General features: G+C 57.8%; 1 protein-coding gene across 1 annotated transcript in view; it reads right to left on the bottom strand.

Annotated features, from left to right (window-relative positions):
• The window catches only part of NCLIV_017650 (hypothetical protein), a gene marked incomplete at both ends in the record, with an annotated part of 35349 nt that overhangs the window by 13749 nt on the left and 6197 nt on the right, over nt 1–15403 (bottom strand). Inside the window, 6 exons of the mRNA XM_003881957.1 lie at nt 82–7618; nt 7983–8586; nt 8984–9638; nt 9768–13582; nt 14217–14518; nt 14753–15112. Of these exons, the coding sequence (XP_003882006.1) occupies nt 82–7618; nt 7983–8586; nt 8984–9638; nt 9768–13582; nt 14217–14518; nt 14753–15112 (13273 nt within the window). The remainder of the gene's footprint in view (nt 1–81; nt 7619–7982; nt 8587–8983; nt 9639–9767; nt 13583–14216; nt 14519–14752; nt 15113–15403) is intronic.

The following is a 15403-nucleotide window of genomic DNA, read 5'->3' as shown; positions in this document are numbered from 1 at the left end:
GTTCTCTAATCACAGCCACTCGGGAGTCGTCAACATCAGGCCAGCCTGGGTACAGGGTCAAAGCTGAGGTTCGGCACTTACGTCTCTGGTGACAAGGAAGTAAGGAGAAAGGTTTCTGCCTTCTTCTGCATCGCTTCCGTGTCCTGGTCACGTACAGCGGCGGCATCTCGAAACGCTGAGATGACGCAGTCGGTTGCTTCAGCTTGTCCAAAATAACTGCCGCGTTTGGCTTGTTCACTTCCCTCCCACGTCCCCGGCACGTAGTCCACTTCCATCGCAGTGGCCCGTGATGTCCCGTCTGCACGCACGACGTCCTCTGTCATGGTGGCATCCCGGAGACCGCCAGTCTGGCCGGTCAGGCAAAGTGAACTCTCCACCTCAGGGCAACACCGCAGCTCTATCAACCTCAAAATGTCGTGTGGAACCTCAAGCATTTCTCCCATTAAACTGCCGCTTTTAATCTTCTGGTCCAGCTCGGCAACGAAACGCTGCATACGTCGTTGTTCTTGACGCAAGACAGCCGTTGCTGCAGTGTGTGGAGAGTCGGACCCGACGCAAGCGTCGCTTCTGGGTGTGCTCGGCGCCCCCCCAACGCCTTTTTCCTTGCCTGCAGAGTCCCCTCGTGGGTGGTCGGGATGCATGGACTCCAGGCCTGCTGTCTCCACTTCCGGAGGTGCATTCACTCCGGCAACAAGCAGACCCATGAGCCGCCAAGCCTCCATGGTTGCGTTCACTTGCAGAATGTCTCTATCCGCCTCGTCAGCTAGCTTCTGCATCGAGCAACGCTCCCTCAGCGCCTTGGCTGATCCTGCAACCGCCGCATGCGCTCCCCACAAGCCTAGCGTCACTCCTAGGACTCCGCGCCAATATCCGCCCTCGTGTCCATCGGTCGGCAGCCCTCGATCGCTCTCTGTGTCGCAAGGGGCGACCAATGCGGCAAGAAGATTCGCAGTTGCGCCAGCATAGCGCCTAGCGTTCGCTGCTAACTGCTCCTCTGGAAACGCTTCCTCTGGCAGCTTCACGCGGCGCACTACGGGCGTCGAGGCACCAAAGGACGCTGGTGCCTGATTTGGAGAGTGGCCGGCGTCCCCTGCCGCCAGCAATCTCAGGTACCTTGAGGTCTCACGGGCGTCCAGCATGCTCGGGCTTCGGTGCCGACTAGAAGCACGCGGCGGTTCTGGACAGCCTCGTTGTGGTGCGTTTACCTTCTGCATGATCAATTCGGTCGTCTGGTTGCACAACGCTGCTGTGGAGCAGCCCCGGTGCCGCGACCCTTCCATACTCTCCTCCAGACTCTCTGCCGAACGCGAATGGCCAGGCCGCTGATCAGCATCCTCCGTTTGCACTTTCTCAATATTCTCCGGCGCTGAGGACGCAAGTGCCGTGAAGAATCCAAGAAGGGTTAGCCATCTGGCCTTTTCTTTCGTCACATCATCCAGCGGCTCCTGAAGTTTCGGCTCGATAGTCGCCAGCGTGTGGGAGACGTTCCGAGGTGCAGACGAGCTGCCTTCCTTCTTGTAGGCGTTCGACTCCAAGCTCCGGAGGCCGCGTTTTGCCCCGGAAATCGCTCGTTTATTGGCCTGCGTCGCAAACCAGTGCAGTTGGCGTCTCAGCCGAAGAGCGGCGGCAACCAAATGCCGAGCGCTTGCAACAGTGGCGTGCTCCAGCATCTCGGAGCACATTTCGAAGGTGTAACCTGTCCACGACGCGCTGTCTAGCATGGCGGGGACTGAGGCCGCCACCTCAAGGTGGGAAAGGTGAAGGCGCCCGTCGTTCACGGCCGGCAGAGCGGCTGCAGCCGCGGCTGGGAAACCGCTTCCTGCCGCCGTTTTTTCAGGGGCGAGTGTCAGGGCACCACTGATCGGATTGCCTTCCCTGTTGGTATCCTCTAGGAAATTGGAGATGCGACCGGCAAGATCCGCAACTGCCTCAAGGGTCCGAACCGGCAAAAGGCCAACCTGAAGCAGCTTGGCAGATTCTCTGCCCGCTTCATCTCCGTCTGCCTCGCTCCGAGGTTTACAGCCACCAACGCCATCCACCATCATCTGTGACGGGTTCCCGCGCACGCTTCCTGAGACCTCAGCGGCGAACGACGCGACATCAAAAAGCGCAGCCAGTGTGCATGAAATCGCTTCCAGACCCAGTCCTGTCGCGTCAGCAACGCACCGCCTTCCTTGTGAAGTCTGCTGGTGCCTTCTACGGGGAGCCGAACTCTTCGCTCCTGAGTCAGCGCGCAACTCGCTTTTCCTTAAAGGGGCCTTCGCTTCCAGTTCCCAGCAGAAAGATACAAATGCCGACGAGCCTTCCACTAACGCTGGCGGGAAACAATCTCGGATGCCCGTCGTCCACTGTTCACCCTCGTTTCCTATCTCCATTGCGAGCTTCGGCATGCCCAATCCTCGTGCTCTTCTTCCCGAACCGCTGCACCCAGTTGATTGGAAGAACAAGGGCGCGACAAGTTGAAGATGCTGGACAAGCTCCTGGGTGAGACTAGCGACTGGGGCAGCGCCACTCCCTGTTGAGGTGTAGGAACACGTGTCATTGGCGCATGCTTCCTCGTTTCTGAGCTCTTTCCCTGATTCACCTGCCAAAGCGAGTGCGCCAGCGCGCCAAAGCAGCCACGCATGCTGCAGAACCGCGAGTCGGGTGTGCAGCCGCGTGATTCGCGCCACGGCAGGGCAGCCGCCTTCGGCCCAGGGGGAACTATTGACGCCCGCTGTAACAAGGATCTGGCTATCAGCGGACAACTCGAGCGCCTGGCCGTGTCCACGGATTCCACCCTGGTCGCGTGACCGCGCCAGCAGCAAATACCCAAGGAGCTGCCGCTCGATGTTTCGCGCACGAATTACCTGCCCCTGCTCGTAACACGCGCCAGACGCTCTCAGTAAAGCGCCAAACGACACTGCATACTTGAGGAAACGAGGCGTAGGAGAGGAGAAGAGGTCGTGCAAGGACGCTCGAGTGGATACGGAGGCCTGGCCGCGATCACCGATCGGGGCATTCTCGCCTACGCAGGCGGCTCTGTCCATCGCTGGCCTGCTCACGCGTTGAAGAAAGGAAACCAAAGATGGCAAAGTAGGTGCGGAGTGCGCGAACGCCTCGACGGCCTGCATCGCCAAGTCAAAGCTATACGGTTCCGAGCTGCTGGATGGTGCCAGTGACGCAGAATCAGGAAGTGCCGCGGAGACTGACGACGCCATCACGGCTGCCTGTTGCAGAGCACGAAGCAGCCACGAAGCAAGGGAATGCACAGGCGGCTGCATGCGACAAGTCAGGAAGACTGACGCCACGTGATTCGACGTCCTCATGCTGTTGAAGTCTGTGGTCCTCCGGCATGAAGAATGAAGCTCCAGGTTCGCAAGAGAGGTCCCTCTTCGGTCAGGCTGAATACTCCACTCGCGCGCAGTCTTCTGTGGGCAACCGGCCAGCGACGCCTGCTCTCCTGAATGAATGTAAGTCCAACGGCCGACCCCCGCCAGCTCTCCGAGAGTTAACACTGACTGTCGCAGGATAGCGTCGGAAAAGGCATGTGGGCATACATCCATCACGTGGAGCACAGATGGAATCAGGCTGCGTAGCAGCAGAGCGACTGCGGGTTTAGCGGCTGCCCACGCTTCGTTGGCCCACTTGGCGTCCGCCGTCCTGCTGACGACTTCCTTCCTTTTGTCACGAAGCAACATCCCTTCTTGGATACCAAGGCTGTGGGCATCCAAGCGCGACGACCCGCACGGGACCGCGGCACGGCGTGAGTCGACGGCTGCTTCGAGGTTAGGGTCTCTACGGCTCGCCCACGGACAGGTCGCCACGAGGTCGCTGAACGGATAGGCTTTGAGGAGGTGCTCGAGGAGGTGGATGAGGCAAACAAATGACTCTGTCAGTACGGCCAGACCCGCAGTGTGCTTCCGAATCGCATCACGCATTTGCAGCCCGCTCCCATCAAGTCGCCGAGCATCAAGAGTGACAACGGAGCAACGGCGAGGGTTTGTAAAGTGCACGGTAATTTCTGAAACCAAGTGGTCATACGCCCGCATAAGTGCATCGTGTAACGAAAGGAGAAACGCCGGCGTCACGAGAGAGAAAACAGCATCTGCATGTCCTGCAAAGCTCTCCGCATTCTCGTGGTGGGAATACCGTTTCATCTCCCAGTGAAAAGGTATTCCAGTCGCTTGCATGTGCGACAGAAGCAATACGCAAAACGCTGGCCCTCGTCGAGTTCCTGAAGCGCAAGCGCCTTTGCCGACGCCCTGGCTCCCTGGTTCAGGACACACTGCTGCCTTTATCTGGCTTTCCGGGTATGATTCCATTTCTGTTCCATTGCTTGGCCCCGCGGTACGCCCAAAGACAGGTGGGGTGTCGGAAATGCCGCAAAAAGCAGAAAACCTAGGGGAGAGAAATTTTGTTGCCCAAGCATCAAGATCTGTCCGCGTTTTAGCTTCAACAAGTTGCCGAGAGGCGACTAATCGAGCAGGCAACAGCAGGGAGCGGAATGCCGCCTCGAAAGCTTGTAACAGGCTGCGAAGGAGACGCATTTCCTCTACAGATGTAGCAAGCGCATTGTCGCTTTCGCCACTGGCTGGCAGCGTCATCCCCGCTCCTTGGTCAACCGCGGTGTGCTTGTTGTCAGGCATTTCTCCGACATACGTTCTTGGTCTTGTTCGAGACTTAGCTTCGCGAGACTCTACACCCTGAGCTGCCGCTTCGTGCGACACATTCCAGCACGCGAGTGTTTTGTACGCTTCCAACACTGGCGGGAGGCCACTGACTAGTCCTCGCGAGACGGGAACCTCATCCCCCTGAAGGCGCTGACGAAGTACAGACATTGCAGTGAAGGCCCTGCCTGCGGTTTCGACGCTGCCCGACAGAGCCTCGACAGATGCGAGCAGGTACTCCTCTGACAAGGCATCGACAAGAGACGTGAAAGAGTGCAGAGCCGCTCCAGATTCTGCCTCTTCCTGCGGCCTCTCCGACCCACTGTCGATGCGTTCCCGTTTCCCACGGGCGCGACCGCGTGGGGTCTGGGGAGACAACGGCCCATCGCCCCCTGGACTGACACCGACCCGACCTGCACCCTGGGCCAGATTTGTCCTCGTGTGGGGCTCGCTGTACGCAGTGCAGACTGCGGACAAGAACGAAAGACGCTGCAACAGCTCCGCTTTTGACGCGGAGTGAGCAACGATCATCTGAAGCGCTATGGCGACGTCGCCTAGGGTCGCGCCGTCCGTCTGGAAGCTTCGGCGGGAGTGCAGGAGGGCCAGAAGCAGCGCTGCCTCAGTGCGGATCTGCGTCGCAGGTCCAGTTGGCATGTACCCAAGAGTGGCTGTCGCTGAGGATGTTGTGCAGAGGTATTGGAGGGCCGGCTGGAGAAGGCTGTGCGAGGAACCCGGAAGCATGATGCCGGCGGAACTGTCCGCGTGGAATGCCGCACGCGATCCCTGCCGCGAGGCCAGGTTTTGAGAAGCAGTGGCGTGCGGGCCTTGCCTTTCGACGCCGGGCAGCCCAATCCGAAGCCCAGCACAAGCCGCCTGTGACTCGAGAGACGCTTGAAGAAGCAGCAAAAGAACCAGCCTCCAAACGGGACCATCGCCAAAGACATCGGCATACCTCCACAAGAATGAGGTGAAGAGTTGATTGAAATCGATGGAGTTCAGGAAAGGGTCGGAAGCCGAGCACGTCCCGTGGTCTTCGGCAACATCGTCAGCAACAAGCGTGGAGTTGTCGCAAGAATCCTTCTGGTCCGCCTCTGCCAACCGACAAGTAGAAAGGTACGTTTGACACCAGCCCTGCAGACAACCCCACGTCGCCCGGGTTCGCGCCTTCTTTCCAGAACTTGATTGCTGCACCATCTCTGCCAGTCTTCGGAGCCCTTCAGCAAGGATAGGCTCCGCAAACCCTTCGCGTAGATGTTGCAAAAACCTCCGGACGGATTGTTCCTTCTCACTTGAGCCATGTACCGTGGCTCCCCATTCGTCGTCCGTGACGCTGAGAGATTCGCCCGCCTGCAAAGAGTCGCCCTCGGTGGTGTACCCGTAGATGGTGCCCGACGACCTTGAAGTGAGTTCCCTACGTGCCAGCTTCAGGAACATCTGAATCTCATTGCCTGCCAGCTTCTCCATGAGACCAATAAGTCTAGCGTGTGTTCCGCCCATAGCAGCCGCGAGCAAATACGTCCCCTTGTCGCACCCGTCAAACTCTGCAACAGCGATTCTCGTTGCATCCATGTGTCCTGCCGCATCACAAATCTCGCCTGGGATGTTGTCGCCCCGGTGCTGGACTCTGCTCCAGTCCAGGAACTTTCCTAGAAGTCTCAAAGTAACAACTGCGGACCCCGACTGACCCGGCTTCCAACCCGGATCGGTGGCGAACCCGACAGAAGGAGGTGCCATACTTGCCTCCAGCAACGGCTGAACCCAGGCTGAACCGCATCTCGTCAAGAAGCCGGCAGAGCAAACTCTCTGGGTGGCGCTGTGTTCGTAGCTTTCTGCGGGGAAGTCGTCGTCGGCGCGCGAGGCTCTATCCCGTCCATCAAACCGAAGAAGCGCTTTCACGAACCGACGGAAAGCTGATGTCGCATCGCCGCTAAGCTGCCTCGGTATCGTCGGTGACTGCTTGAGTATGGAAACGTCTTTGCACGTCTGAGTGCGGCTGTCACCAAGGGAATAAGTCAGGGCGAGAGCATCACTTGTCCCGGCATCTGCGGTCGTCTCGACATCTTTGCCCTCTATGACGTCCGTAACTCCCTTGTAACCTTGCGTGGCGGCGCCTGCTGCTGACTGAACGAAAACTTCCAAGCAACGGTTCCTGAGCGCGTTTGAGAGAGCCTTCGCCCGTTCGGTCTCGGCTGTCAAGAAAATACGGAATTGCGAATGAGGCCGCAACCGACGAGGCCGTCCTGACTCAGTAAGAAGCAGCTCGCCATTTTCTTCCAGCAGGGCGTTCAGCCGATCTAAGACAGCTGGTGGACAAAGGTGTGCATCACGGAGCAGCATCCAGCTCCCCCGTTCAACCGCCGTCACTAGTGGGCTATCTTGCCACTTGAACCTCTGCGAACCGCCTTCCGCTGCACCAGTGGACGGTTTCGACCTAGATGCCATCAGCTTCACGAGACGTCGATTTAGACGCTTTGCGTCCAGTCCTAGGCAGCGAAGACTACCCCACACACAGCTACCTCGCCCTGGGGACAGCTGAAGGCCCTCTGAGGCAGGGCGTTTCGGAGCTAATCCAGAGGCCTTCATCACAATCCGCAGTACGTTTCGGCATGCCTCACCAAGAGATGTGAACCCGTCCCCTCCTTGCTGCTGAGCATCCCGGCCGTTGTCGGTTACACTCGTCCTAGTAAAGCCTCTGACGAATTCCAGTCGTGCTCGACCCGCCTGCAGAGTGCTCAGAGTCTGCTCTACGTCGGCAGGCCACACCTCTTCCTCTGGAGAAGTAGTACACTGCTGAATAAATCCCAGGGCAAGAGAATCAACCTGGGCAGCAATCTCAAGCAACTCTCCGAAATCGTCTACATTTTGGAAAGCACCGAAAAGATCTGAAGAGTCCATCGTGGGCGAAAGCCGCATCTCACACAGCGGCTCACGAAGGGCGCTGGCTAGCCAGCGAACGACACTCGACTTTCCTGAGAGCAGAGGGATACCACATACGAAGAGAAAGGCAAGCACGGGGTGAGGTGAAGCGAGAAGTCGACTCACAAATGGCGACGCGGCTGACGTGGTAACAAAACACTTGGTTTACACATTATGCAACCAGCATTTGACTTCTTCCGCCTTCGACTAGCATAAACTCGCGGGATCGCTGGGCCTACAGGCCTCGCTTGTTACACTGTCCTTGGCCACCTGCACTTCAGTAGTTAGTCGTACGCATGACTCGTCGAGCAAATCTAGCCATCATAAACGCCTACGGGGCCCAGCACCCTTCATGTGGTTCGCGAAAAAGGAGACAAACGCCCAGTATTCCTTTGAGTCTACCCGCACTGCGCTCACCGCTTCCCGGATCGCCGACTAGCAGAACAGGCCACTGCGCTTTGACCGCGCAGGCCACAGCGCCGATGAGCGCTCTCTGAGAATCGAGGAGCACCACCATGGTGTCGTTGGAAGGTGCGGCAGCCGGAGGCTCCGCTGCTTCAGTGGCGGCTTCCGATCGAGAACGTCCACCCTCGGCGTCTCTACATGAGGCCGCCGCCACAGGTAGGGCCATCTCGCCTATCCACAAATTGCCGCCACTGCCGTCGAAGCGCAAGAACTCCAAGAAACCCTGGTTCCCCCTAGCGCTAGCAGCTGTTGCTGCAGCGCTCGAGCCGAATGACAGGCGCTGACGCGACATGTCGCCCACCACTGACTGGGTCACACTTCCTCCTTCGAACAAACGGCGTCCCCAGTAATTCCACCACTCAAGCCGTTCGCCATTTGAAAACCGGTCGCTGTCTTGGGCTGCACCGTCTGCTGCTTTCTGCACCCTGCCTGGGTGGATCCCTGCCATTTCAAAACACTGTTGAAGACAGGCAGATGCGGCGTCAACATCTCTCTTGCAGCGAAGCCGGGAGAGGAGTGTGACGGCAATGGCGACACGGAAGTCCCGAGAAGGAAGCTGCACAGAAGAGACCAATAAAACAGCAGATTCCACAAGATTGTCAGCAAACCAGTAGCTGAAACACCATTGTCAACGATGACGAGAAAAAGTGGGAAACCCGCCTTACTGCGATCCGTTCTGCACGCACCTACTCTGCACCATCTGTGCACTTTTGTGTCACCAATAGTGAATGCCGAAGCTCGCCGGCGGTCAGTGGCTAATATCTTCAAGAATTCGCTCGATTTCGGCAATTTACATATGGTCACACGCGGACTAAGGCCTTGTCTTCCCACGAACGTAGCCGGAGTGGACATAATTGCACCAGAGTTAATGCTCCAACCCAAACGACCCCATTCCAAAGCGGGTTGTCATAAAGGTACCCTTCCCAGCTACTCGATCCGCCGACGCCCCTTACTCCTTGTGAAATAAGGCGCATCACTTTGACGACATCCCGGACGTTCCATTCCCATTCTTCTCGGCCCTGAAAGGCTCCGGCCCACGACACTCCTCGAAGCGCCAGCACCGATTGAACGACGCATGAAGAGAAGACCGTAGACGTCCTCTCCAGATCTGACAAAGCACCGTTCTGGCGGATTTTGATGATGTTCGATGCGATCGCCCTGAGATCGCTCGGTCCCAAGTCGTCTACCGACAGCTTGTAGAATCGATTCAAGAACGACTGTGGCAGGCCTTTTCGGCCGCTCACTCCCCTGGTCTGCGGCGCACGATTAAAATTCGTTTTCCAACCAATTTTCTCCTCCCCCGGCAGCTCAGCTTCCACATTGTTGTATTCTTCGGCACCTGCGCGCCCATCGGCGGAGGCGCTGTCCATCCCTTCCTGCCACGTCTTGCCAGACTCCATTCGTGCTGCCGCAGGGTTTTGTGTTGCGAACAGACAAAACGATGGAGGGGCAATGAGCGGCGCTGGAGAGCTCGGAAGGAACAGGCAACGCCGATGGTCCAGGAGCGAATTCAGGCCCTCCAGCGTCGCTTGGCTTGCCAAGTTGATCTCATCGAGCAAAATCCAGTCTCCGTTCCGCACCGCACGCGTCAGCACCCCATCAACCCACCTGCAGCCAAGGCAAACGACACGAACCGCAGCGAAGATATTTGGCAGATACAGCGGCTCGCCGTCTGCTGGAACGTGGCTAGCACCTGAGGAGCACGAAAGACTTTGTTGCAGATGCGAGCTGTCTTACCGGAACTGTGAAGAGGTGTCGGTTTTGGTGCTATCCGAGTCTGCCCCACCCTCGCGCTCGCGTGAGGTATCCTGGTTTTCAGCAGTAGCTTTCGCAGCATTTTCGCTAACTTCCGCTGGCTCTGACGGCTCCTTTCGATCTTCGTCCTCAGAACCGCAGGGGACGAACATTCCGACTAAATCACTCAGCTCTGAATCTTCGCTCATATTCATGCGTACAAGACGACGTCCACACAGTGCTGCAAGCATTCCCAGAGCAAAGGTCTTTCCAGCTCCGGGAGGTCCCTCCAGTAACACAGCATGTCGCCCAGTCGCGGAGCGCCGCACCGGATGGCGTGGCACTGCCTCGTCCTCTGCAGTCTCCCTCCTATCGTCGTCTAGCGGTGCCTGAACGTCTCCTTGCACCAACAAAAGGCATCGCAAAAGTTTCCCCAGGGTCACAATAGTCGCCGGTGACCTAATGACGAAACCAGCTCGCTCTGCGACTTCAGCACTGGATTCGCGCGCTGTCGCGGCGGCCTCACAAGCTGAAAGTCCCGATTTGTGCTCAGTCAACTGATCCGCAGCCGCGCCTTCGCGGGTTCTCTGGGTACAGGACAGAGGCGTCTCCACCTTGGCGTTGTGCTTCCCTGGCAGCCGGAACGGGCCAACAGCGAGACTGCTGAGCCACCGCTTCGGCACCCCGCTTGGCAACGGGTCTTGGTGTGAGTTCCCCTCAGCCATTTCTCGCAGTGCCCGCCTCGCCCACTCAAAGCCGTCTTCTCCAAACGAATCGACGACCTGTCTCCAGGAAAGCGTCAGGGCGCCTCTCTGACGAAGCGCGATTATCGAGGACAAGAGCACCTCCCTGCCGGCACCTCGAGAGGAAGACGTCTTGGTACCGGACAGCGCCGTTTCCTTCAGCGTGCGAAGCGGGGTCGCCTCTTCAATGTCCGTCACCCCCAGAAACGCCTGAAGCTTCGCCGCTTCTATCAGGAGCACCACCAGGATGGCCCGACGTGCCAGTTTCTGACTTCCCTGGCTTACGATGCGCGTCTCAATTGTCCGCTGAGGGTCACAGTCTCCGTCCACAGCGTCTCGCGCCACCGGTTCACCGTCACAAGGCTTCCCTCCGTGCAACAGGAGCATCTCCAAATCCACCAATTCATTCCTGCTAACACGCACTTCGTTGCCAACTCCAAGACCATCTAAAAGGGTCGTGCACCCTCCGTGTACAAATCCCTCAATTAACGCCCACGCCGAAGCTTGAGTGACCAGGTGCGCGGCGGAACTCCTGCCATCGGCACTCGCTCCAACTACCATGGCGCGCTCCCTCTCCCTGTCCAACGACTCGAGAAGTCGGGTCTGTTGACTCACGAACGCGTCCATGAAAGACACCCAGCTTAAAATATCACGCACCGACGTGCCTCGCTGAGCGTGGCGACCGAACCATGCCAATACCTTGAGCACCGCCGACGACACAGCCGTCAAACAAGCTTCTGTACGGCAGTCCTCGTCAGAGACAACCGTCACCCCCGTGCAGCTTGTTGCGTTGTCCGTCTGTTTCTGAGGTAGCCTTGCAGACGGCGATAGCGCCATACTTCCATTGGCCTCTTGGCTGATCCCCTTCTTGGCATTAGCTCCCTCGTCGGCAGCGAGTCGCGTCTCTAATTGGGCAAGCTTTCGGATCACGAAGTCGCACGCCGTCGATAAGAGTCGACGGTTAACGAGGGCTACGGCGTCCTCGGACTCAAAGTCAAAAGAAGGAACATAGATTTCAGTCAGTCTGTTCCGGAGAGCTGGAGACAATTCTCGCTTGCCGAAGTCGCCCCCAGGATTCATAGTCGCGAAGAACCTGAAACCTGGGGCAGCCTTGATAATCTCTACATCTCCACCTTTCTCGCTGAGCACGATTTCTCTGGAGTCTTCCAGGAGACAGTTCAGCCTCTCGAGTACCGCATCCTGAGCGAGAGATATTTCATCCAGAAGAAACATTTGGCCTTGTTTCATCGCCCTCACGATCGGGCCATCTTCCCACTCGAAAACCTGCTGCGTCCTGCGTACAGCCGCAAGCCACTGTGTGCAAGCTCTCATCACGGCGTCGACGTAGACGCGACATTTTTCACGATCGCTGTCCGTTTCAGAACTCGCGTTTTCCTCTTTGTCTGCCAGATCTTTACCGTCTGAGTGTCCACTTGGTGCAGCACTCAGACGAGCGAGGCAGCCTGGGCGTGTCCCGGCCTGTTCGCTCAAAGAGTGCGGGGGCTCTGCCGTTCCGGAGCTGTCGAGTTTCTCGGTCGCGACGTCCAATTCCGAGCCTACTGCCCGTTCTCTCCGTCGCTTCGCCTTTCTCCTGTTTCTGCTCGCTTGTTTGCTGCCAGCATCTTCGGCTTCCTCGTTCTCCATGTTTTGCCACTGCCTCGTACTGACGTCCTTCCCACTGCCGTTCTTGTCCTGACCCTCGGTAGCGTTCGCGGTCGATGTCTCAGGATCTCGGCTTCCTCTCTGCTGGTGACGCGGCGCGGCCATATTGCAGACGGACACCGCTTTGGTCTCATTCGTCCCGGTAACTTTGGTCTCATTCGTCCCGGTAACTAAGGAGCGTCTGAGCGCCGCCTTGATTGCCCGACATATCATTTCTGCACATCTGACCCAGTCCCCTCCAGCAGCGCTCACGGCTGCTCCGACAGCTTTAGCCGAGCCACCCAGGAACCGGAAGGCGTCAGCGGTGTGCGCGGCAGCTGACTTCCTGAATGCTGCCGGGAGACTCGACGGCGATGCATGTGAGACAGGACTTTCGGCGATGTCACATGTAACATCCTTTTCGCAGCTGAACGTCAGCAAACGTTTCAAGATACTTCTGCCCTGTCGCTCCTCCTCCTCCGCGCGTCGAACTCTCTCCCTGCCAATTGGCTTCATGCCTCCGAGCAAATCTGCCGCTTCCATTTGCAAATAGCAGTTAAACATGCTCATCAGATTAGTGTCCTTGTTCGCATCCTCGGGGCTGTGTACAGCCTGGTCAGGAGCTGAGTCCGCCCCCGCCTCGCGGCACTTCGCAAACTCCGCAGCTGCACTCGCTCGGTGACCCTCGACCCACGCTACCAGCTCACACGTTGCAGTCTTCCCTCCGCCAGTCTCGCCAACTAAAAGTGCGGGTTCATCGAATGCAACACAGCGAAGCAGGAGGGCTAAGAGGCGGCACGAACTTTCTGTGAAGACGAAGGGAAAGCACGGAGGCAGCCGCGATTCAGTGCTACGATGGTTTCCACTACTGCCCCCCCCGTTTCCATTCGTTTCGGAAGAACCGGGCAGTGCTCCAAGCTCCTTCCGAGGCGTCTGTCCTGAAACTGTCGCCGGCTCGCGCGTTGTCGTGCATTTGTTCGAGGAGTCTTCAGACGCGGATAACACACCAGCAATTTTTTTCTCTAACCGCGTGCGGAATCGCGAAACGTAAGGGTCTGCTGTGTAGTCGACGGAAAGGCGCTTCGGGTGGCGAGCGGTCGACTTGAGACAATGGCGCTCAATGGCCTCCTGCACCATCTCTCGCTCATCTTGGTTACGCAAACGCTCCCCTATCAGGATCCACCCCTCCACCGCCACTTCTTCCATGGACGAAGGAGCCGGCAGCGAGGCATGCGCTGCGACAGCCTCCGACTGTTTCGTTTCAGAAGCGAGTTGTCCCTTGATGCGATTTGGCATAGCCGCAGCACTGCCTTTCACGCAGCCCCGCTCCCTGTCTGATCCGGATTCGGCGAAAGTAAACGGAGAGTTCCCGACTCGGCGACCCCACCGAAGAAGGTCGCGAATCGTCATGAAACTGTGAGATCCGGAGAAAACCTGCGCATGAAAAGGGACGCAGAGCATCGAGAAAAATCTGGGGCGGCTGCCAAGGTGCTTCCGAAGAAACGCAGCAACAGTTCGTAGGTTTGCTCTTTTGACTGTTCAGAAGGCCCAGGCCGCACGCGGCGTGGGCGTGCCGCTTCAGGGTCAGTGGCGCATGCTCAGCTACGGTAGCTATAACGGGCAGGAGTCACGCACCTTCAAGGCAGTCCCGCTAGAAGCATCATCAAGTACCTTCGCTCACTCACCTTCCTACAACGATCACAGAGGCGTCACCGAGACTCACGCCACACTAAGTGATTTGCACAGATCTTGAACGCACACCCTCCATGTGAACATTCTCCTGATGAGTGACGGCTATCAAACAGCAGACACGCTTAGCCGATGCCATGTTTCGAAGCACGAATCGGCTTGTATCACGATCCACATACTCAAGGCGTGCGAATCGGTAGTTTGCATTCGATCAATCGAATCACGGTCCACAGAGTGATTCGTATACCGACTCATCAGAGACCAAGAGGAGAGCAAATCCGAACTCTCTGCCCACGATGGGCGCACTGCATCAAATCGTTATGGTGCCCTAAGACGTTCAAACACGCACGACCAGGCAACAGACCAGAGCTGCACTTACAGAGCTGCGGGAACGCTTGGTCGCAAGTTCCGTGTACGTCCGTAGAATCGCCTGAGCCCGCGAGAGAGGTAGTTTGCACCGATGTTGCAGCATAACGAGGAGGTCGGAGGCTGGGAAGTCGGTGAAGAAAAGCTCAACGAAGCGATTTCGGAAGGCTCGCGACAAATTCTTACGACCGCCGTACTGTCCCAAGCAGGACGGATTTTGCGTGGCGAACAGCTGGAAGTCTGCGTGCGCCTTTACCGTCGTGTTCGTCTCGGGGATAAACAGTTCACGATTGTCATCGAGCAAACGGTTCAACCCTGAAGGTATTTGGAGACATAACCCGCACGCTAACGCTGTGGGCTCGCAGATAAATCACTTGCTCATGCCTTCTACACCAGTGAACATGGCAAATTCAGACCGTCGAATGGGCGCAGCTTCGCCCCTGCAGAGCAGTGTCTCCTACCGTCTCCCTCCGCTCACTGTCCGAAGGGTTCATGGTACGGTTGTACAGAACCTTGGTGAAGCACAGCTGCTTGATAGCTGGAACGTACCTTCGAGAACCTCGCTGGGCGCGAGATTCAGCTCGTCGATTACAACCCAGGAACCTTCCCTGGCCGCCTTGACAAGAGGGCCCTCCTCGAAGACGATGTCTCCCTTCTCGCCACACACGTACTGTCCCGTGTACTCCTGAACATCCGTGTGCTCATGATTATTGATTCGCAGGAACGCGTGACCTGTCAGCTTAGCCAGGAACGACACAACTGTCGTCTTCCCCGCAGATGTTGGCCCTTCGAGAAGAAGAGCCGACCGGCTACCGGAGAGATGCCGAGCAAGTGTCCGCAGCTGCGCTCGAACGGAAGGCGTCACGACGTAGCGTTCATGAGCCCCGTCGACGTCGATGGGCAGCGGGCCTGCGCCGCAAGAACACAAGTTGCACGCGGTCGCACGTTGCCGCATAGCTGCCACGCGGGGTTCTTAACGCGTGCATATTCAGACTGGCTCGCTGCAGTGCTGTGCCGATAAGCCAGAACTGAACACAAGTGGCCTTCGTTTTATGCTGGGCATGAAAGTGTGGTGAACTCCACTCTTTGGCTCACACGGCGGTCCACAGCTTATCAAACAGGTACGCCTCCCGCGGCCATCCAACCGAGGCATCCAGAGAGGTGAAGCGTGTTTTCTAGCCCTATCCAGCAACAGATGCG

This window comes from Neospora caninum, chromosome VI (genome assembly GCF_000208865.1).
Source record: "Neospora caninum Liverpool complete genome, chromosome VI".
Lineage (NCBI taxonomy): Eukaryota > Apicomplexa > Conoidasida > Eucoccidiorida > Sarcocystidae > Neospora > Neospora caninum.
The sequence above is the reverse complement of the archived record's forward strand: the minus strand, read 5'-3'. Positions and strand labels throughout refer to the sequence as shown.